The 23,015-nt window shown below is 50.1% G+C and overlaps 3 protein-coding genes across 4 annotated transcripts; 2 read left to right on the top strand and 1 right to left on the bottom strand.

Annotated features, from left to right (window-relative positions):
* Positions 1-942: 942 nt before the first annotated feature.
* On the top strand, positions 943-5,354 carry LOC119270109 (exocyst complex component EXO70B1-like). 2 transcript variants are annotated; one of them, XM_037552080.1, is made up of 2 exons: positions 943-3,131; positions 4,966-5,354. In XM_037552080.1, the coding sequence occupies exon 1, from the start codon at positions 1,116-1,118 to the stop codon at positions 3,108-3,110; it is 1,995 nt and encodes a 664-aa protein (XP_037407977.1). In that variant the 5' UTR covers positions 943-1,115; the 3' UTR covers positions 3,111-3,131; positions 4,966-5,354. The 2 variants fall into 2 exon arrangements, with proteins under 2 accessions (XP_037407977.1, XP_037407976.1); XM_037552079.1 differs by having other exon boundaries at positions 944-3,131; positions 4,983-5,354.
* A 487-nt stretch (positions 5,355-5,841) lies between these two features.
* LOC119272716 (SNF1-related protein kinase regulatory subunit gamma-1-like) lies at positions 5,842-7,784 on the bottom strand. The gene is made up of 2 exons (XM_037554137.1): positions 6,619-7,784; positions 5,842-6,540 (listed from the first exon to the last, which is right to left on the bottom strand). Exons 1-2 carry the CDS (start codon positions 7,626-7,628, stop codon positions 6,261-6,263), a joined length of 1,290 nt encoding a protein of 429 aa, XP_037410034.1. The 5' UTR covers positions 7,629-7,784; the 3' UTR covers positions 5,842-6,260.
* A 336-nt stretch (positions 7,785-8,120) lies between these two features.
* Positions 8,121-12,521, top strand: LOC119270110 (probable mitochondrial import receptor subunit TOM20). The gene is made up of 6 exons (XM_037552081.1): positions 8,121-8,343; positions 8,464-8,542; positions 10,513-10,682; positions 10,847-10,894; positions 11,294-11,374; positions 12,000-12,521. The coding sequence occupies exons 1-6, from the start codon at positions 8,242-8,244 to the stop codon at positions 12,150-12,152; spliced, it is 633 nt and encodes a 210-aa protein (XP_037407978.1). The 5' UTR covers positions 8,121-8,241; the 3' UTR covers positions 12,153-12,521.
* The last annotated feature ends 10,494 nt before the right edge of the window (positions 12,522-23,015 follow it).

Genomic DNA, 23,015 nt, shown 5'->3' on the forward strand with positions numbered 1-23,015 from the left:
GGCATGCTGGCGGTTGTGGTCGCCGATGGTCGTTGTCAAGGTTTGCAGGCATCGGGCGCCAGCCCCTTATTCATTCTCTTCCTTTCGTGTTCCACCTTCCGGGCGGAGCTTGATTGGATGTCGCCCAAGCATCTTAGGCCCTAAGACATTTCCAATGTAGTTTTTTTTTGCAGTTTAACATATGTAAATTAATCTCTACCGCCATAACCTAAACGGGTTCAAATGTACACATCTTTCGTGTTCGGGCTCTGTTGAGAGAAGATCAGAAAGCGATGAGTGTCGCTTAGATGATCAGGTTTTTTGTGATGAACGTATCTACGATTAAGGGTTTCAGTTTCAGGGTGAGAATGTTGTGCCTGAGCATGGAAGAGCGGCAACGTCTGAACAGTTCATTCAATTTCATCATGAAATGCGTGATTGTGAAACTCACATGCAGCTATAAAATGATTTGGTCGAGTATATGTAAGATCCTTTTTATTTGGCTTTGTAAAACTATGTGAGACAATTTAATTTTTATTTGGCTTGTAAAACTATGTTTTATTTGGTTCTGAAACTATGCTTTATTTTTTGTGAAACTATATATTTGCTTGTGAAATATGCAGAGTGTTCATTGAAATGAAGACCAGCCAGTCACGCGGGCAAATATGGGTTGGCGCGTTGAACGCATTGCTAACGCAAATCAAAAAAGGACGGCATCAAGTGGGCGGCCGATCCACACGGATAAATGTGCTGTCAGTTTAGATCGGCGTGTTAGAGTTGCTCTAACCGGAGTGCGCAAAGGCGCTCACAGACGGGTTGTGTTTGCGTATGTTCAAAGCTAAAGTGTATGGTCGCCGGAACGAATCTGATCCCGGTCCGGTCCGTACGACAAAGCCAGTGACCAAAGCAGGAAGATTATCATCAGTCCAACCTTTTTTTAGCCCAGACAGACATCTAAACCACCCGACGACTTGCTCAAACCCAAACCCAAACCAAGGCCAGCTCAGCAGACCAGCGACTCGCCTCCCCCCTTCCGCCTCCTCTCCCCTTCCTCCGCCGCGACTCCGCTGCCCCCTTTCACACCGCCCTCTTCCGATCCAGAAGCTCAGGCGGCGCGGCGCGGCGCGGGGGACGGGATGGCGGCGGCGCCGCCCGACGGGCAGGAGAAGGTGATCGCGGCGGCGCAGCAGATCGTCAAGTCGCTCGCCAACTCCAAGAACGCCGCGGACGACATGATCCGCATCCTCTCCGGCTTCGACAACCGCTTCTCCCTCATGTCCGACCTCTTCCCGGCCGCCGGCGCCCCCGACGCCGCGGCCGGCTCCGAGCCCCTCCCGGAGGGGGATTACGCGCGGGAGGGGCTTCCCGGCCCCGGCGGCGGCGACGGCTTCGGCGACGACGACGACCTGGAGGACGAGAGGGACGCGGCGGTGGAGGACGCGCTGCGGCTGGTGGAGCAGTGGGACTCCCCCGCGGCCGGCGACCGGCTGGTCTTCGAGTCGCCCGAGGACGCCGAGGAGTACCTCGCCGCCGCCGCCTGCCTCATGGGCGAGGCCGGCCCGCGCGTCGAGGCGGCGCTGCAGGTCGCCATGGCGCGCCTCGAGGAGGAGTTCCGCCAGCTGCTCATCCGCGGGACCGCCTCGCTCGCCGCCGAGGACCTGCACGCGTCCCTCCTCCGCCGCCTCTCGCTCACGGTGCCCACCTTCCACTCCGCCTCCTCCGTCGACCTCGACTGCCCCTCCTTCGCCAGCCACGCCGACGAGGGCGACGAGTCCGCTTCCGCGGCCAGATGGAGCTCCGCCTCCGACGGCGAGATCTCGCCCTACCTCATTTCCCCCGACACCGTCAGCACCCTCAAGGACATCGCGGACGTCATGCTGCGCGCCGGCTATGGGCCGGAGCTCTGCCAGGTCTACAGCGAGGTGCGCCGGGACACGCTCATGGAGTGCCTCGCCGTGCTTGGGGTCGACAAGATGAGCCTGGAGGAGGTGCAGCGCGTGGAGTGGGGCGTCCTCGATGGCAAGATGAAGAAGTGGATCCAGGCTCTCAGGGTCGTCGTCCAGGGCCTTCTCGCCGAGGAGCGCCGCATCTGTGGCCAGATCCTTGCGGCCGACGCAGATGCCGAGGAGGAGTGCTTTACTGAGGCGGCCAAGGGGTGTGTCCTGCAGCTGCTCAACTTCGGTGATGCCATTGCGATTGGCAAGAGGTCGTCCGAGAAGCTGTTCCGCATTCTTGGTATGTACGAGGCGCTAGCTGAGTTGCTGCCAGAGCTCGAGGCCTTGTTCTCAGGCGATGCAAGGGATTTCATCAAGGAAGAGGCAGAGGGGATACTGGTCAGGCTAGGGGATGCGGTGCGTGGCACGGTCGCTGAGTTTGCCAATGCGATACGTGGGGAGACTTCTCGCAGATCACTGCCAGGGGGCGAGATCCACCCGCTTACGCGTTATGTCATGAATTATGTGCGACTGCTTGCAGACTACAGCCGCTGGCTGAATCATCTTCTTGATGGTTGCGAGACTGAGCTGGAAAATGGGGGTGACAATGCGGATATGACTCCACTGGGTCACTGTCTGCTCATACTGATCACACATCTATTGGACAAGATTGAGGATAAAGCGAAGCTGTATGATGATGAGGCACTGCAGAACATATTTTTGATGAACAATCTGTGGTATGTTGTGCAGAAGATCAAGGATTCAGAGCTTAAGAGTTTGCTTGGGGATAACTGGATCCGTAAGCGCCGTGGTCAGATAAGGAGGTACTCCACAGGGTACCTCCGATCCTCATGGACCAGGGTATTAGCTTGCCTGAGGGACGATGGGTTGCCACAGACAACAGGTTCATCGAGTGCACTCAAGGCTGCTCTGAAGGAAAGGTTCAAGAGCTTCAACTTGGCTTACGAGGAGTTATACAGGACACAGACAGCATGGAAGGTTGTGGATCCTCAGTTAAGAGAAGAGTTGAAGATTTCCATCTCGGAGAAGGTCCTTCCAGCATACCGTTCGTTTGTTGGAAGGTTCCGAGGGCAGCTGGAGGGGGGAAGGAATTTCGCAAAGTATATAAAGTACAACCCTGAGGATGTGGAGAACCAGGTCTCAGATTTCTTTGAAGGGAAAAAATTGAATGCTTGATCAAACTGTCTATGTTTGAAGGTGAGGGCTAAAGTGCTATAACTTTCAGATTGTGCTTTCATAGATTGTTCATATCGGTTTATAGAAGGCTGTGCAGTCAGGTTTTTCTTTTTAGCAGCTGCATAATTAGATTTGCAAGATCATAATGGTACCTTCTACCTTGCAATTCAATTGGGCATTTTGGATGACGTATGCTAAAAATTAGTCAAGTTTACCTAACTACTGAGATACTACAGAGATTGCACCCCTATATTATCCTGCGCTTGTAAAAATGCATCACAAATATACTCCCTCCGCACGGGTTTATTGGCCCCCCTCGTATTTAGGCTCAAACTTTCACTATAAATTTGACTAATAAAATATAAACTATATGTCGCAAAACACCATACCATTGGAATCCTCTTTCAAATAAAATCAGCATATAAATCATATTTTGTTAGTCTAGATGGTCAAAGTTTGACCAAATACGACGGGCCCCAGTAAACCCGGATGGAGGAAGTACATTGTTCCGTTGATTTTGTAGTTTATCGAGCAATGTTCATGATAAATTCGTGAGTAACTTATCATGTTTGTATCTAATAGAGTAACAAAATTTGATTTCTCATCTGATCATGGTTTGTTATTCTTCTCGGTGCAACTTTAAGTTGTAGGACTGTACTCTTTCCTACATTTCTTAATAATTGAAGAATAAGGCTCTTAGAGCATCTCCAACTGGACTGGCCTAATTTGGGCCCCTAGACATCTGCGAAAGCGTCTGGACAGTGTCCGGTGCCAGTGCACGCAGCTAGGGGTGGGCATAGAAACTTAGGAACTGAATACCGAACCAAAACTGTTACCTAAAAGACCGAAATGTTGGTTTTTATCCCTAGTACAGATAAATTCGGTGTTCACTTTCACTAACAAATTAGATAAGGTCGGTTCGGTGTTACATCGGTTAAGCCGATAGAAACCGACCTGTATGGCAGGGTGTTATATTCCAGTGGATTGAATCGCGCTCCTAGCCTCCTAGTCCTAGGAACGTAGACACCCACGACTCCCACATGGTCATGTCGTTGATGCCAGGACATTTTTAGCACTTTGCTGACGCTTAGTTTTTTTTGAGCGGCTTCGCGGATGCTAAGTAGGCCTGGCATCCAGCAGCCAGTTAGGATACTAGTCGGCCTGCAACCAGGTTCTCTGGATGCCATGCCCGTGGGCCTGCATGCAAGCCCCAAGCCCAACATACATATTTCTTCTATTGTTTGAACCATTTAGCTTTTAGCATCAGACGACAACAGTAGTCCAATTGATTTAATCCCACCTCGCGTGGGTAAAGAGAAGAGGCAAGATAGCTCAGCTATAATAGGGATGGTTGTGAGTGGCGAAAGCACGTATATGTGAAACATTTTTTCGGTACAAACCGGAAACTGAACCGGACATGGCGGACTGCCTGGACACCCTCATAACCTCCCCAAATATGGGCTGGATTTGAGGGGTGCTGGTAGCGCAGGCGTATAGGGATGATTTGGGGGGTCTCTGGTTGGGTAGGCTTTTTCACTGTCTCTCCTGTCCGGGCACTGTCCAGGCTGTCCGCCCAGCTGGGAGAAAGTGAGGGTTTGAAGATGCTCTTAACTACTGCATATTTGAAACAGTAATCTGGATTACCTGTAAGCGACATATTTCCCCTAGTGCAGTGAACTGGTTTTCAAATGGTATATTGTTCCTTGCTAGACGAGTTTTTGGCAAATCAACAAATTTGTAATGTTTATGAAGCAGGAAAATTCCCCCCAAAAAAATTATGACCTGGGTTGCTTGTCATGCTTTAGTCATGGATTTAGTGATTTACTTGAGTGTAATCAACAAACTTAATGACCAGGTCCTTTATCTCTTCAGGGATGTCATATCAATGTTGGTGGTTACAAATCCCTGGCAAAATTGATTCAGGCAGTGTGCTAGTAACCTGCCCTACCATCATGCTTGTGGGGTTCGAAGATGGAGAAATCAATTTTGACTGCTGGAGCAGAAATATTGTGAACGCAAGGCACCCTGGCCGGAATACTTTGCGTGTCATCTTTGACTCTTTTTAAGGGGAGTGCTGACATTGGCGCTTCCACATGGGATTTAGGACAGTGCGGTGAGCTGTGTAACTGTCATTATTACAATTTACCCTTCTTTTGTTGATTATTGACTATTGCTGGATGGTCGGTGGTTGGCATCTTATGTACAATTTATACAGCGGTTATGTTCGCTTTCCCCTTGTTTCAATTTTCGTCACCTGCTGTTTAGTTGGTTGCTGGGCAGGAAGTATAGTAACATGTTGATGATAAAAGAAAAGTAAGTACAGTAGCTTATCGGATAACTAAAAAGACTACAACTTCCGACTTTGAATCCAGTTTCGTGAATTCTTGAACCTCGTTATCATAAAGGCAGTGTAGCAGTTTCACTGTGCCCTGTTTTAATCTTCTCAGTTCATAGAGTGGGTTTTCGATTTATGCAGTTTGCTTCCATCTATTGTCATTGTGCTGTATTGCACATGGATGGTTGTTCTGCTCCTTATCTTATATACGTATTGCCTATTTTGATAAGTCTGGGGTCTTTTATTTGCGCCTTTATTACCATCTTGGACAGCTCATAACCTGGGAGATAACATGCAGAAATGTATGCTGTCAAAGTATTGGATGCCTATTCACAATGTCATATCTTGTGGTTTAGAGTTACATTCCACAGACCTTTGTATCCTTGTCTACTCTGCAGCCGATGGCTGATACTCCCGCGGTGTGAATTTACATCACCGTCCGTATTAAGAATAGAGTGCGTGTGTAGCTTCAGACTTGAGCAGATTCTGCGCAAGCAAATGCGTAATCCGTACAGCCTCTAAGATTATCCCACATAACGGAGACTGTGTTCCATATCTAAATTCCGGTCGTTGACATGAACAGAGCCACATTGTTCTTCATTATGATGAGCTAGGTAGCTGGCTATGCCGAACTGACAAAACTGAAACAAATGAAACTAGGTTCTAGCTTTAACGGAGCACTAAGGAGAGTGAAAATTGGAAGAGGAAGAAAACACCGAGAATCACTACCTAGAGAAAATGGCAGAAAGATTATATCCTGATCTTGGCTAGGAAACAAACAGAAGGCTTAATTTCTCTAAGAAGGATTCAGAATTTCAGACCCTGCTGTTCTGCGGCATGGGGATGACGCCGTTGAAGAAGTCCCCGAAGTATCCCGGCGGCTCGTAGACGAGCTTGGCGATGATGTCCCTGAGCGTGATGAGGCCGTCCAGGTTGCCCTCCCCGTCCACCACGTAGATCCTCTGCCTCTTCTCCGCGTCCAGCTTCAGGATGATCTCCTTCATGTTGTCCTCCCTGGTGCACGTGATGATGCTCATCTGCTTCTCCCCCGAGCACTGCCGCGCGCTCGCGATGAACTCCCTCGCCGTCAGCGTCCTGCATGCATGCATGCGTTCGCCGGCCGTCAGCGTCATGAACAAGCTAGGTTGATGATGATCTGATGCGATCACGCACCTGTAGTGTCCGTTTGACTCGGAGGCCGTGAGGAGGTGCTTGACGTCCTTGATCATGATGCTGCCGACGGGCTTGCCGGCGGCGTCCACCACGGGGATGCCGCCGACGCCGCGCCGCCTCATCTGCCGGAACGCCTTGAGCGCCGGGTCGTCCTCGCAGACCTTGACGAGCCGGCTGGTCTTCATGAGGGGGAGGCCCAGCTCGGCCAGCGTCTTGGTGCCCCAGTCCTCGAACCAGCTCAGCCCCACGCACTCGGCCAGCATGTGCACCACCGCCGCCTGCGTCACCATGTTGCTGATGGTGCCCTCGCCGATGTCCACCACGGGGAGGCTCTTCATCCGGTACTTGGACAGCAGCAGCAGCATGGTGAGGAACGTGTCCGAGCTCTGCAGCGCCAGGAACGGCGCCCACCGGAACGACCCGGAGATGTCCTTCACCTTGGTCTTCCGGAACAGCTCCGACGACGGCAGCGACCCGAACGCCTCCGCCACCGCGCCCTCCGCCTCCGACGCCGGCGCCGCCGGCTTCAGCTCCGGGTCGAGGGTCACCGTGCCGAGCTTGGCGGCCATCTCGTCGGCGCCCAGCGCGGCCGCCGAGGTCTCCGACTGGTGCAGCAGCCAGACGGCGATCCCGGCGAACTCCACGATGCCGATGTAGCGGTCGATCCAGCTGGCGTCCTCGGGCGCCTCCACGTTGCGCACGGGCGCGCCGTTGATGCGGTTCCGGGAGAGGATGTCGACGGCCTCGGCCAGCGTGGCGTCGGAGGGGATGTCCACCAGCTGCGACCCGAAGGTCTGCGGGAAGGAGGAGACCAGGATGGCGTCGAAGCAGCTGTTGAGCTTGTCGCTCCGGCTCAGCTGCGGCTGGTCCAGGCTGTCCCAGATGTCCTCCACCCGCATCCCGATCTCCGCCTCCGGGCTCCACCGCGCGCTCAGAGGCGTCTCCGCCGCCGCCGCATCCTCCTCCCCCCGCTGCTCCGGCTTCGTCCGGATCTCCCGCCTCGCCTGCATGGTTCCCGCCTCCTCTCTCTCCCCTGTCGGAAGCCTCTGCTCTACTCTGGTCTTCTTGGCTCCCTCGTCCACGACCACCAGTGACCTCGCGTTGCTCGGTCGCTTCCTCGGCCCGACAATGGTGGCGCGAGCGAGCTGCCCGAAGGTTTCGCGCCAGAACGGCAGGGGACGCTGCCAAGTGGTTCGCCGCCCGGCAGCTGAGCTCCTCTGAAACATGCACCAAAATTCCAGCAAAAAAAAAGAAACGGAATTCCTCTGGACGGCAACGGGCCGAAATTCCCAGTGGGCTTCAAACGGGCCCAGCTTGCGAACTGCCGAGCTGGGCCGGGCCGCGGGACATGCTTTTCTATCTCCTCCCGCAAGTCATGCCGGGGACCCGCCGTGGACGCGCTGTCTCGCTGGCAGGTGGGGACGAAGCTCGAAGGGCCCGCCTGGCAGCCTCCTAGAAAAGCGGTGCGATCCCCTCCCCCTACAACAACAACTACTAGTTCCCCACCCCCGCCTCCGTCGACGCCTCCCCCAAATCGAAGCGAGGCCTAAAACCCTAGGTAAGCCCCCGGCACCGCCCCGCCTCGCCGCCGCACCGGATCTCGCCGTCGCCGTCGCCGTCGCCATGGACATGGCAGCGATGAACGACCCGGAGAGGCTCTTCTTCTTCGACCTCGCCTGCAAGACCGCCAAGTCCACCTACGACGAGAACCCGCTCGACGCCGACGTAACGCCTCCCCCTCCTCCTCCTGCTCCGCTCCGGCGGTTCGTTCCGAGGGGAACGCGACTGCGGCGGCCCCGCCTGATTTGGTCTGATCTGATCTGATGTTTGTTTTGTGCGCCGCAGAACCTGACGCGATGGGGCGGCGCGCTGCTGGAGCTGTCGCAGATGCAGAACGGCCCTGAGAGCCTCAAGTGCCTCGAAGGTACGCCGCGAGATTTGCTCCGTGTCGGAACTTAGTGGCTTTGACTGATTATTCCTAGAGAAGTTGGAACTTGGAATAGATCCTACCTAACAATTTGGTCGCGGCCTTTCATTGTGTTTGCTAACATTGCCATAAAGGTTATTGTGTTCAACGTAGTTGTGCTTTTATGTCCACTAGTTTTTTATTTATATCATGTGCCAGTTAGTTGTATCGAAGGTATACTTGAGAAATAAGTTACTCTGATTTGTTAGAAAATAGGAGATCATTATGGATGGTGTTGTGCTGAACACTGCAGTATTTGGTTGGTACAATATTCTCAACCACAGAACAAACATTAATATGGTTGGTAGTGCTAGTGAACAACTGAACATATCTGCATTTGGCGTTTGGAGTGTGTTAACAGCTTGTTTTACCTTTAATGGTTAGATGAGTGCTTGTAGCATGCTTGATTTGTGTGTGGTTTTGTTCCCAGCATGTACAGAACATGTAGTTGCATTTGTTTTATGATGGAATTTATGCTGCCAAGCACAATGACCTTCCAAAATAATCTGACACAGACTGATTGTGGAACTTCAGTTTGGTTGTTTTCATGTACTATTTGCTTGCTTTATTTTGTTGTATCATAGAGCTGTGTTCTGGATTCATCTGTAAGTAGGATTACGTGCATGCCTGTCTAGTTGGAGTGGTAATAGGCACTGATAATTTGGAGTTCGCATATAATCACAAGACTTGTGCCTGAGTGAGCGTTTTATGGCCACCAGTTTTTATTTATACCATGAAGTTAGGTATACTTGAGAAATAGGTTACTCTGATTTGTGAGAAAATAGGAGATCATTATGGATAGTGTGCTGAACACTGCAGTATTGGGTTTGTTGGTACGATGTTACCAACCACAGAACAGACATTGAGACAGTTAGGCCATGTTTGGAATGTCGTTTCGCTAGCAATCACACCTCTAAACAATACACGTCTCCGTCTGTCGTTTCGCTTCCAGCTGGAAATCGCCACTGGCTCCGTAATTTACACCTGTAAATTAAATATATGTGTATTCAAATACACCCAATCCAAGCGCGCCCTTAGTAGTGCTAGTGAACATATGTGCACTAGATGTTTGGAGTGTGTTAACAACTTGTTTGACCTTCTTTAAGATGAATGCTTGTATGGAACTTGCTTGATTGTGTGTATGGAACCTGCAATTGCATTTGTTGTATGATGGAATGTGTGGTGTTCTTTCTAACATTTATATGGAGCCTGTAGTTGCATTTGTTATGTGCGTTTATCAGATTGATGGTAATGGCGGTGTTTGTATATTTAGAATAACAGGCAGATTTAGGGGTCCAAGTTATTTATGCGTGTGAACAGCATTACTGTTTCTTTTTGGAGTCGTATTTCCCGTGTAGTAAAAAAAGTCTGCTAGGCGACAGCAGAACGCCTAGCTCTTAATCATGCTAAGCATGTGAGTAGGTGAGATAGGTGCTAGGCAGTGGCCAAGTCCACTATCAGTGCCAAGTGTTTTGCCGTGGTGTTCAATGAAGCAACACTTCAATTTATGAACACTTTTTGTGGTGGTTTGCCGGAGACCCACACATTAGATTCATTTCAAGAATTCACCACATGTCAGATATTAGGTTACTGGATTCAAATTTATATTGCATTGTAACACCAGGCTGAGCCTATGCTGCCAAACAAAATGACCTTTCAAAATAATCTGGCAGAGATTAATTATATAACTTCAGTTTGATTGTTTTCATGTACTATTTGCTTGCTTTATGTTGTTATCATAGCGCTGTGTTCCAAATTCATCCTTAAAGTAGGATTACATGCATGTTTGTTTAGTCGGAGTGATAATTGGTACTAATATTTTGGAGTTTGCATACAATTATATAGCTTCTGCGCGACTTACTGTTTTTTGAGTTTATGATTGGGGTCAAAAGTGGGGTATTTGGCTAATCTAGTTTTATTTCTTATAGATGCTGAGTCTAAGCTGGATGAAGCACTGAGAATTGATCCCAACAAGGCTGATGCACTCTGGTGCTTGGGGAATGCCCTGACCTCTCGTGGATTCTTCACTTCGGAAACTGTCCAGGCTAATGAATGCTTTGAAAAAGCAACTGGTTGTTTCCAGAGGGCCGTTGATGTGGTATGTGTAGTCTGCTTGAGTAGTTTGCATGTTCCATGCTGGAGGCTGATCCATGGGCCTGAGATCATATGCACGCAGTTTTGCACACAAGCCTAAACGGTTTCTGTTAATAAGTTTCTAAGCATATTCAGCTGGAGATTGAGATATGTGCATGTTTCTTGTAGGAACCAGCAAATGAGTTGTACAGGAAGTCATTGGATTTGTCATCAAAGGTATGCTTTGTTCTATCATCATGTTTGGCTATATCTTTGCTCAGTTATTATTATACCATTATACCATTTCATTCAACTATTCGAGTTGTTTTGATGCAAGTTTTTGAATCTTCTCCAGGTTCCTTGTTTTATTTGATGCTGTCAACATAATTTAAAAGCTGACAACACCCCATGCCTATGATAGAAAACTTGTAATAGGTCTTACTCAGATTGGCTCACTAGCAATGCAAGAACTTCTAAGCTATAGGGGGAATTTGAATCCCCTAACTACCCTGTATCTGTAGTTTCTTTGTATCTAAATTAACCCTGAACCTTTTATTCGTAGCATAGCATATTTGAGTATGCCTGCATATCACTTTGTATTGCCTTTCTGTAACATTTGTGTGCAATCACCCTCAGGCACCTGAACTGCATATGGAGATCCATAGGCAAATCGCATCTCAAGCCTCACAAGGAGCACCCTCGTCCTCAAATGCAAGGGTATTTTGTTTAACATTGCTCTGCTTACCACTTTTTTGCTTATTACATTTTCTGCCCTTGACATATGTAAGGAGTCCCTATATCTTTTTACTGTACATATTTTTTGGTTCTGTTCATCTCATTTCCTGTGAGTACCCAGAAATCTGCATTTGAATTGTCGTACATGTGGATCCTTAAGACATCCTTCTCTCATTGTACTAGTCAATCCAGTAGTGTTAACAAGAGTGAAGATATATTGTTTCAGTAAACAGGCAGTGGATGGATCAATATATCAGTAATTTTAACCCTTCGCACATTTGTCTTATACCCATCCTATTGCTGTCAATTCTTTTAGTAAAGAGGCTGTGTGAAAACAAATTGTTTCACTAAACAGGCAGTGGATACTCAATATTTTTTGATGTAATATCTGTATTTTCCCCCTTGCATTTCTAACAAAATACATAGCCCTGTTTTTTTCTTCTAATTGATGTGCTACATGCTATGTATGCCTATTCTGCCATATGACCTCGAGTATATTTTCTTGGACATACATCTGGCCTTGATTTTTGACATTATGTCCACACGCCACATATACTCTACTCTGTTCCTTGCTGTACCTAACATGAGAATTTATTGTGGTTTGCAGCAATCAAGGAAAAAGAAGAAGAACAATGACTTCTGGTATGATCTGGCTGGATGGGGAATTCTTCTCGTTGGCATCGGTGTTTGGCTAGGAGTGGCCAACAGTCAAGCCAAGGAGGCACAACCACCTCACATGTCACACCAGCCTAACATGTGATTCAAGACGAGACTTGGAAAAAGGGAAACCTGCAAATGGCATGCCTATGTTAGGACTTAGCAAAAGTTATGGAGAGGAAATGGTGTTTCCATGTTGCGTTTTTTTGTGGAATTTTTCGACATGCGGCGGGCCTTGATGAGGTTTGTCTTGTCATACGACGCTGGATATGCTTCTTACTTTATGCGCTTCTCTTGTTAGCGGGAACCATTGCTGTGGTTATGGCCTTTTCACATGCCCTAGATAATACAGTATCGAGTACTGATGTGCTTATAAGCGGCATATACCTGCTTTCTGTGATCATTCTTTTTGTTTGCCAATAATTTGTAATTGACTTTTGACGAGCTCATCTCATACTCTCTATTGGTGTCTGTTTGGCATTTTTTTTCTATATTAAAATGCATGCCATCATGTTATCTACTCTGTTCCATATACAAGTTTTTGTGAAGATTTCATTACGGACCACATATAGATGTATATAGATGTATTAGAATGTAGATTTACTCATTCTGCTCCGTATGTAGTTCATAGTGGAATCTCTCCAAAGTTATACTCCCTCTGTTTTAAATTACTCGTCGCAGAAATGGATGTATCTAGAACTAAAATACATCTAGATACATCCATATCTGTGACAAGTAATTCGGACCGGAGGGAGTATTTAGGAACGGACGGAGTATTTCGAAGTTGGTTGGAACCCGACGGGACAGGCATGCGCCCATGTTGTCACACATGCAGGCCTGGCAACATGCCTGACCTCGTCCCACCTAAATTATGGGCAACGTAGATGTGAGCGCAACCAGAGTTCTAACGTGCATGGAAAGGTTGGCCTTGCGCTATCTTTTACATGTACTCCCTTCGTTCCTAAATCTAAGTCTTTTTAGAGATTCCACTACAAACTACATACGGATGTATATAGATATATTTTAAAGTATAGATTCATTCATTTTGCTCTATATGTAGTCCATAGTAAGATCTATAAAAAGATCTATATTTAAGAACGGAGAGAGTATTCACCGAGCTGTTGGCGCGACGCGTCCGGGTCTCCGGCCGGGGGGCTGCACTGCACATGCCGTCGCCGGGAGGTACGGGTACGGTGTCCGTCCGTCCGGCCGTGTGGGGGCTCCAGAGAGATGGGCTTGAGTTGATTGCTGCATGTTATTAGTAGCATCTAATGATCTCCATGTACTGCAAATCAAGAAAAGCCCTATCGTCTCGTCCCTACCCCATCCTACTGTTTTGGAGATGATGATCCCTTCTTCTCAATCCTGCCCAATCAGGAGGGCTGTCAGACCCGGCAACGACACACCTGCGTCCACCTCTTGGTGAAGACATTGCATTTGTTTTTTTTTTTTCCGATGTTGTGGCCTTGAGTGCGCACTTCCTTGTTGAAGGGGCTGCTTTGTAAGTTTATGTCCTAGGATGCAGTTAAGCTAGGCAGAAGATGGTAGCCGGCCTCGGCCTATAGCTAGGACTTAACTCATGGCATGACCCATCCACGGGATGTTTCCTTCGATAGTGGGCATCCTTATGATAGGATGTGCTCCCCTAGGACCCGACTTATGTCACTCATGGCGGTGCACGTAGGACGGCCGCACAAAGACGGCTTAGGAGGGGAGAGGTGTAGGGTAGCAGCTGCTGAGGGCAATGTGGGGGATGGATTGGGTTCAACACAGCGCACCTCAACTCCACAGGAGGATGCTTCCTTCTCACGCCGGCCTGCGCCTACGACGAGCAGCAGCTGCCGCTACAGGAGCAGCCTGCCGGCCGGCCGGCCGGACCATGGCATGCAATGCAATGCACGGGCGATGGGGCCTCCCTCCGCCGTGCGCTGACAATCCGTCACCTCTCATCACCACCCCGTGTCGGGTGACTCGGCTCCAATCCATCATGCATCCATGGGCTGCGTACGTTGCAAGCACCAGTTTTATTGACTCGTACCACCACAAACGCACGCTAGCTCCCTGGGATCTGTATGTAGTGGCTTAGGCAAGATCGGTCGAATTAGTCAAGCTTTTGTCAACACAATGAAAGAGGATCCTCGGCGTCGTAGCCACTTAGACTGTAGCCAGACACTTGCAGTGGTCGGTTAGTGTAAACGGGAGGAAATTTCGTCAGCAAGGTTGAATCTCAGGAGCTCTGGCTGAGAAAGAACATGGTCGTGTGGAGAGAGTGTTAGAGAATATTACTGTAATCCGTTGCGTTGTAATCCTAACCTCCTTCCTATTCATTGTTCTACTCAAACTCCTTCTTATCTCTTGTACGCCAAGGCAAGGCTTCTGCCACACATCAATATATACGAGACGCGGCTCCCCTCGAGGGAGTAGGAACGCTTATTATCTTTCATGGTAATCAGAGCCACCTCTTCTCATACATCTAGCCACAAACCAAAACCCTAGAACCGCATATTATCATCACCATGGCTTCTTCAGTAGGCGTCGCCCTCAACCTCGGTTCGCCGCCATCAGAGAAGCTAGCAAGAGGAAATTTCATCCTCTGGAAGACCCAGGTGCTCCCGGCCCTGTGAGGTGCGCAGGTAACCGGGCTCTTGGACAATTCTGATGCCGCTCCGCCCAAGACTGCGGAGGTCACGAAGGCGGACAAGACGACGGCCCTAGAGCCGAACCCTCTGTACAGGCCCTGGATCGCCAAAGATCAGCAGGTCCTCTCATATCTTCTTAACTCCATGTCTCCAGAAATTCTTGCGCAAGTCGTCGGGAAGGACTCCACCTATGAGCTCTGGACGACGGTGAACAATCTCTCCGCCTCGCAATCACAGTCCCGGATCACCAATCTAAGGATCGCGATCACCAACACCAAGAAGGGCACAATGTCGAGCTCGGCGTATATGGCGAAGATGAAGAGCCTTGGGGATGAACTAGCTGCTGCTGGTCGTCCTGTCTCTGATTCAGAGATGGTGGACTACATCCTGGCAGGACTCGACCGCGACTCCGACTCCGTGGTGGCGGCGATCGGCGCTGTCAAGAACACAATTACCGCCGACGACCTCTTTGCTCAGATCTCCGCCTTTGATCAGAGGATGGAGATGTTGGGAGACTCGTCATCAGGCGGGTTTCATTCATCTGCCAACGCCGTCTATAGAGGCCGCGGCTAGTCCCGTGGCAGACCCCGCCGGCGAGGAGGAAGAGGGCGCGGCCGCGGTGACCGTGGTGATCGCCAGCCCTCTCCTGCAAACAGAGGAGGCGGATTCAGAGGACGCCCTCGACAGCAACAGCAACAGCAGGTACGCGAGCAGCAGCATGACTATCCTGAGTGCCAGATATGCCTCAAACATCATCCAGGAGGTGCATGTGTCTGCTGGTGGCGCTATGAAGAGAGTGATCAAGAGGAAAAGGAGGCACATGCTGTCTCCTACGGCGTGGACACCAATTGGTACGCCGACAGTGCAGCAACAAATCACATCACAGGTGAACTTGACAAGTTAACAATGCGGGAGAAATACAACGGAGGCGACCAAATTCGCATGGCAAGCGGTTCTGGTATGAATATCACTCACATTGGTAGTTCAATTGTTAAAAACCCCATGAAAAATTTGCACCTTAAAGATGTCTTGCATGTCCCTCAAACTTCAAAAAATCTTGTTTCTGTTCATCGATTCACCCTTGATAACAATATTCTTATAGAGTTTTATCCTTACTTTTTCTTGGTCAAGGACTTGAGAACAAGGAGAATTATTCTTAGAGGACGGTGCGTGGGAGGCCTCTATCCACTCATATCATCACCATCATCTTCATGGTCCAATAAACAAGCAAATATTGTCACCAAGCCATCATCATCAAGGTGGCATAGTCGATTAGGTCATCCATCTTCGGTCATAGTTAAATATGTTCTTAGCAAAAATAAACTCTCTTATGAGAATAGTGTTGAGTCAGTGTGTGATCCATGTCAACAAGCAAAAAGTCATCAATTACCTTACCCTATCTCTACTAGTGTGTCTACTGCTCCTCTACAACTTATATTTTCAGATGTATGGGGGCCAGCCCCTACCTCAGTTGGGAGATTTTCTTACTATGTAAGTTTTATTGATGACTATAGTAAATTTACTTGGATTTACTTGTTAAAGAAACGATCTGATGTATTCCAAGTCTTCATCAATTTCCAAAATCTTGTTGAACGCAAATTGAACTCCAAGATCATTGCTATGCAAAGTGACTGGGGTGGTGAGTATGAAAAATTGAACTCTTTCTTCCAAAAACTTGGTATTTCACACCATGTTTCTTGCCCTCATGCTCACCAACAAAACGGATCTGCTGAAAGAAAGCACCATCACATAGTTGATATGGGACTAGCATTGCTAGCCAATGCATCCATGCCACTCAAGTTCTGGGATGAAGCGTTCTTAACTGCCACATACCTTATCAATTTGCTTCCAAGTAAAGTCATAAAATTTGAAACACCCATTACACGGCTCCTTGGTGTCACACCCAACTACACATCCCTTCGTGTTTTCGGTTGTGCATGTTGGCCCAACCTTAGACCCTATAACACACGCAAACTCGCTTTTCGCTCCAAAAAGTGTGTCTTCTTAGGCTATAGTCCCATGCATAAAGGGGTTAAATGTCTAGATGTTCCTACTGGTAGGGTCTACATATCCAGAGATGTTGTCTTTGATGAGTCCGTGTTTCCTTTTGCTTCCCTTCATCCCAACGCCGGTGCACTTCTCCGCAAGGAAATCCTCCTTCTTCCTCCACATCTTCGGTCTTTTGATCATGGGGGCGACAGTTGTACTAATCAAAGTGATGATATTCCTGCTGGTACTGGTCGTTCTCTGTTGCCCGTGCAGGTTCCTGGTGAAAATGGTGCTCAAAATGATCAAAATTTCGAAAATATAGCCCAAGATGATCTTATATTTCATGCTGAGGAAGGAGACGAACCTGGCACGGATGACGAAGCTGATCCGGCGGCGCCCGCAACTCCTGTGCATGTGCAGACCTCGGATCAGGCGACAAAATCAGCCTCGGATCGCGCCCCTACCAGCTGCAGCGCTGGTACAGCAGCAGGCGGGGCCAGGCGCGGGGCCGGATCCCCCTCGCCCAGCGCGCGCCACTCCCGCGCCGCCACCTCAGCAGCAGGCGGGACCGGATCCCCGACCGGATCCCCCTCGCCCAACGTGCGCCTGCAACCGCGGTCGGGCGGTCGATCCGCTGTGCCGGCTCGGGAGGCTGGCACCCGTGTGGCCTCAGCGGAGGCGGCCACACCAGCGGCTACACCAACAGCTACGGGATCTTCTGTATAGGAGGCGTCAGATTCGCCTTCGTCAGCACATGCAGATTCTTCAGGATCCTTTGCGGCGAGTGCTCCTGTGGTCCATGTCGTGGTTCTAACTCTGACAGTGATGTAGGGGGGTATGTATGGAGAGGATAGATCTTAGCTATAGAGGAGTTGTAAGCACACGAGGATTACAAGTTCAGGCCCTTCTCGGAGGAAGTAACAACCCTACGTCTCGGTGCCCGGAGGCGGTCGACTGAATTATGTGTGTATGAATAACAGGGGTGCCAACCCTTGATACTGAGGAGGGGGTGGCTTATATAGAGTTCGCCAGACCCCTCCAGCCCTCAGTAATGCAAGGTTTAAAGTACATTAAGACTGGGGGTTACTGGTAACGCCCCTAATAAAGTGCTATGATGACGATAAAAGCTACTTAATGACCGACCGTTTGCGTGCAGGGTGACTTTAGATCTCCTGGCAGTCGAGTGGTTGGACTTTGGTCGAGTGATTGCTTCGTGGTCGAGTGTCTTGAATCTGTCGAGTGGGATACCTCCAAGTCGATTGAAAGGTGACTTCTTCTAGGGATGTCCTTGGGTAGGGTACTTAGGACAGGTCCATGCCCCTATCCTAGGTACATAGCTTCATCATTAGCCCCTGAATGGATCGAGGTTCGAGTGGGGAAGGAGTTGGGGATCTTTCCGACTGGTTCTTCATGTTATATGAACGTCTTGTTTTGGATCAATTGTCACAGATGACGTCGTCAACTTCTTTCAGTCGCCTTGATCCATTCTTGGCCTCTTGTCGAGTGAATTTCTTTACTTGTGAAGTTCCGAGTGACGGTGTGAAAGGGATCTTCTGTTTGACGAGTTGTTCTGCGGCCCGCGGATTTTGCGGGATTCGAATTTCGGGAAGCGCGCGGGACGGGGGCGGCCGCAGTAATCGGATGGGATAGGACGGAAGCTCCTCGATCCCTGCGCCACCTTTTTCGCCACGTACCGCGCACGTGCCTGTTGCGGGATTTGACGGGATTGCCTGGGCCTACCAGTCAGCCACTCGGAAGCGACCTCTTATAAGCTGCCGGCTCGGGACCCCCGAACAGTGCGCCTTCACTTTTCCTCCTTCCTTCACAAGATCCTCCGCCACCTCCGCTCCCACCTTGGTGCCGTAGGTCTGTTCGAGCTTCGCTGGCGATGATGGTGAAGGAGCGGACGTCGGCTCTGGAGCGTGCGAAGAAGGCGGCGGTGCAGGGGAAGGGGAAGAAGTCCGCTCGGGGCGGATCTTCCTCGAGGCTGCTCTGCCCAAGGATTGGATCCAGGGCGACTGGATGCCGTCGGTGATTCGGCAGGATGATCTCGGTGATCTGGTCAAGGGGGGATTCATTCCCCATGAATCTGCGCGCCTCCCGGGGAAAGAAGTCGAACCCCAGCCTCTTGATGGTGAGTGCATCCTCCTCGCCACCCATATCGATCGTGGATTCTCTCTGCCTCCTCATCCTTTTTTCCGGAGCTTCTTGAACTTCTTCGGAGCGCAGCTCCATCACTTTACTCCCAATTCTATTGTGTATCTTGCTGCTTTCGTTTCCTTGTGTGAAAACTTCTTGGGTTGCCGCCCCCATTGGGGACTCTTCAAGCACATCTTCACTTGCCGCTCTCAGTCGGTCAAGAAGGCCAAGTCGAGTGACGAAGGGACGCAGGTGATCCAGCTGTGCGGGGGCCTGGCGATCCAGATGAGGGGAAAAAGTTCCTTTCCGTCTATCACTTTTCCCGAGTCAGTCCGTGGGTGGCAATCGACTTGGTTTTACTTTAAAGACCAGGTGACCCCAGGACAGTCGACTGGGCTTCCCCCTTTTTCTCTGAATCGAGCACAAAAACTTGCCTCTCTGAAAGTGACGCCGGAGGAAAAGGCGCAAGTCAAGGTGCTGGTCGGTCGAGTGGTTCAGCTTGTCCGCGAGGGTGTGACTGGCATGGACTTGTTGGAAGTCTTCCTTCGGAGGCGCATCCAACCGCTTCAGGCTCGTGACCACCCGATGTGGCTGTACTCGAGTCTCGAAGACACCACTCGGATTCACCCAGAGGAGGTCACGACGAGATGTTGGAAGGGTGGCTGTCGAGTATCACAGGGAACAAGGATAACCCCCGAGGGGCCAGGAGGATTCCTCCACTCGAACAAACATACGAAGTGGACAAGGTCTGACCTTGCGTTTCCGACTGTGATCTTGCTTTCTTTATTTGTTCTTTTTGGATCAGTCGATTGACTTTTGTCTCGTTTGTTGTCCTCTAGGCCACTACTGAGATGTACTCGACACCCAATGGAGCACAGGAGCAGGCCGAGGAAGGAGAGGCGAGCGGAGGCGAAAGTGGAGACGAGGGAGAAGAGTGGGAATCTGACGGCGAACGAGAGGGGGATGACGACGATGACTCCAATGAAGAGGAGGAGGAAGAAGTCGAACCTCCCCGCTCAGAATGGCGATCCAAGCTTACACACGACCCTGCGCGGGAACGTGGTAAGGCGACTGTCCCTGTTGGGCAGTCGTCGAAGCGCCCTCGGACCTCATCTCCAGCGCCGACAGAAAAAGCTCCCAAGCACCCACGCGCGACGCCATCCAAGCCGCCCAAGGCTCTGCCCAAGATGAAGATGATTGTCCCCACCATTTCTGGGTAATAGTAGAATTTGTTTTCCTTTGTCGAACGTGACGGACTCTTGGTTGACTCATTGAATAAGCTGACTGACTTTCGAAATTTGCAGTGCTGCCACCTCGGAGATCTCCGCCAAGGACGATGATCAAGAGATGGAAGACGCTGTTACCTCCAACCCCGGTACGATTACTGATGCTCAGCTTTTAGTCGACTGGCGATTTCTTATAATTCCGGTCGATTGGATTTTTCTTGTAGCTCCTCCTCATGTCATTGACCTCCCTGATGATGACGACGAAGTGCCGCTGAGGGCGCGAAGGAACAGGAGGGCGCCGGCTGGCAAGACCCCACAAACTACTCCGGCGCCTGAGGCCGCAGTCCGGGAGGGTGGTGATACCACTCGGGTTTCTGTGACCTTCGCTGAACCTCTGACGAGTGTCCGGCCTTCGACGTCGACTACAAATCCGCCTTCGCTTTTTGCCACACACCACGTCCCTGAGGACCAAGTGGGTGCCGCTAAAGAGGCTATACGCCAGGCGGGGATCATGATGGAGCAAGTGAAGGTGGTTCGGGAAGCCAGCCAAGCATCTTATGACGCGAGCTCAGCTCTTCAGAGCAATGTCCAGGTCGGTCGATTCACCGCTTGTTCTGTTAGGATATGCTATCTGAAGAATCTCTTTTCCGAAGATCTTTATATCTGTACGCCCACTGGGTGTGTCTATTAATCTTTTTGATGAGTGGGGGCACGCTAAGTGCACCCGCTGGGTGTAGTCCCCGAGACTACGGTGGACTGCTGGCAGTCGACTGTAGTCTTTATATTGTGTTGCTTTAGCTGAACTTCTTCACTCGGTCTGGTCAGGCCATGTCGAATGGAACTGTACACGGTCGGCTGCGGGCAGTCGATTTTTTTGGTCGAACCAGTGGGGGCACGCTGAGTGCACCCACTAGGTGTAGTCCCCGAGACTACTGTCGAATGTTTTTGATTCGGCTGTAGTCTTAGAAACACCATCATTGTCTCTTGGTTACTCGGAAGCAACTTATCTTGGATGTCTGTCGACTGATTTTTTGCAGAAATCCTGCGAACTTGTGGCTCGCTACACTGAGTTGGAGAACAAACAGATCCAGCTGAACCTTGACTTGAAGCTTGCTCAGGAGAACTTGCAGAAGGCGAGGGACGAAGCAAAAGGTATGGCTGGTGAGCTTTTGTCGACTGTCCTTTCTTTCTGGCTGTCCTCGATGTTGATCTCACTTGCTGTTTCGCAGACAAAATGGAGGAGGCTCTGAAGAAGAAGGATCAAGACCTTGCCGAAGCGCAGAAGGAGGCCCTGAACAAAACGAAGCTTGCTGAAGAAAAACTGGCTTCAGTCGGTACTCTTGAAAAGGAAAACTCCAGGCTGAAAACTGCTCTCGACGCGGCTAATCGAGAGGTCAGCTGTCTGAAGAATGGCAATATAGCTCTGAATGACAAGGCAAGTGAACTGGCGGGGAAGAGGAACGATCTGGAGGCTTATCTCGGTGGACTCGCCAAGAAGCTGTTCGTCATGCTCGAGGGTAATTACTCCGGCCCGACTGACTTGCAGTTACCAAATCTGCGTAGAGCCACTGACTTATCCTTGAATTGTGTTTACAGAATTCTGCCAGAACTTCGAAGAGGAGACCAGTCGAGTGGAGACAGACTTGGACCCCATCAATCCTCCAGTGAAGGATGAGGCTGCTATGAATGTGCTCCGACTGGAATCTCGTGTTGCCGGCGTTGTTGACTATCTTGCTTGGTTGAAGGTTGCGATGTCACGGATCGACACGTCGCTCTGGCCTAGGATGACACTTCAGAATGACCTCGAGTCCCTGATGACTCGACTGAATGAAGTTCCAGGTTGAGTGGCGGAATGGAAGAAATCTTCTGCTAGATGTGGCGCTGATGTCGCTCTGTCTCTGGTCCCCGTCCACTGCAAGGAGGCGCGAGAAGAAAAGTTGGCCGCCATCCAAGTTGCCAATACCAGGAAGCACAACTTTCAAGACTTCATGGAGACTTTCATTGCTGCTGCCACTCGCATTGCAGACGGGATCGACTTGGATGAGTTCGTCGCCCCTTCCAGTCCTTCACATGAGGAATAAAAACTTTTATGCTTCACTTTAAATTTGCCTCGGAATGCCGAGTGGATTTTGTAACCGTTAAACTCTGTCGAGCTGGAGGCTCGAGTACTTTGATCTGCGGTCTAGAACCTTTGGATCTTATCTTAACTTGATTTATCGTTGAATATCTTCATGAATTATCTGTCGAGTGGAACTTGTTCTTCACTCGAAATAACTTTGTATTTGTGGTGCAACTCTGAAGGAGAAGGTAGCAGTCGATTTGCACCTCGTCGTCCTTGTGGATTGGGATGTGTTCCGTACTTAGGCGAGCACTGGGCTGCAGATAAGCCTCCGAGTGGAAGGTCTGCTCTCCACTCGGCAGGATTTTAAAAACTTAGGCGAGTACTGGACTACAACTAAGCCCCCGAGTGGGAGGTCTGCTCTCCACTCGGTAGATTTTTTTCAAACTTAGGCGAGTACTGGACTGCAGCTAAGCCCCCGAGTGGGAGGTCTGCTCTGCACTCGGTAGGATTTTTTCAAACATAGGCGAGTACTGGACTGCAGCTAAGCCCCCCGAGTGGGAGGTCTGCTCACCACTCGGTAGGATTTTGAAATACTTAGGCGAGCACTGGGCTGCAGCTAAGCCTCCGAGTGGGAGGTTTGCTCTCCACTCGGTAGGATTTTTAAACACTTAGGCGAGCACTGGGCTGCAGCTAAGCCTCTGAGTGGGAGTCTGGCTCACCACTCGGTAGGATTTTTAAACACTTAGGCGAGCACTGGGCTGCAGCTAAGCCTCCGAGTGGGAGTCTGGCTCACCACTCGGTAGGATTTTTAAACACTTAGGCGAGCACTGGGCTGCAGCTAAGCCTCCGAGTGGGAGGTTTGCTCTCCACTCGGTAGGATTTTTAAACACTTAGGCGAGCACTGGGCTGCA

Source organism: Triticum dicoccoides, chromosome 3A, assembly GCF_002162155.2.
Source record: "Triticum dicoccoides isolate Atlit2015 ecotype Zavitan chromosome 3A, WEW_v2.0, whole genome shotgun sequence".
In the NCBI taxonomy this organism is placed as follows: Eukaryota; Viridiplantae; Streptophyta; class Magnoliopsida; order Poales; family Poaceae; genus Triticum; species Triticum dicoccoides.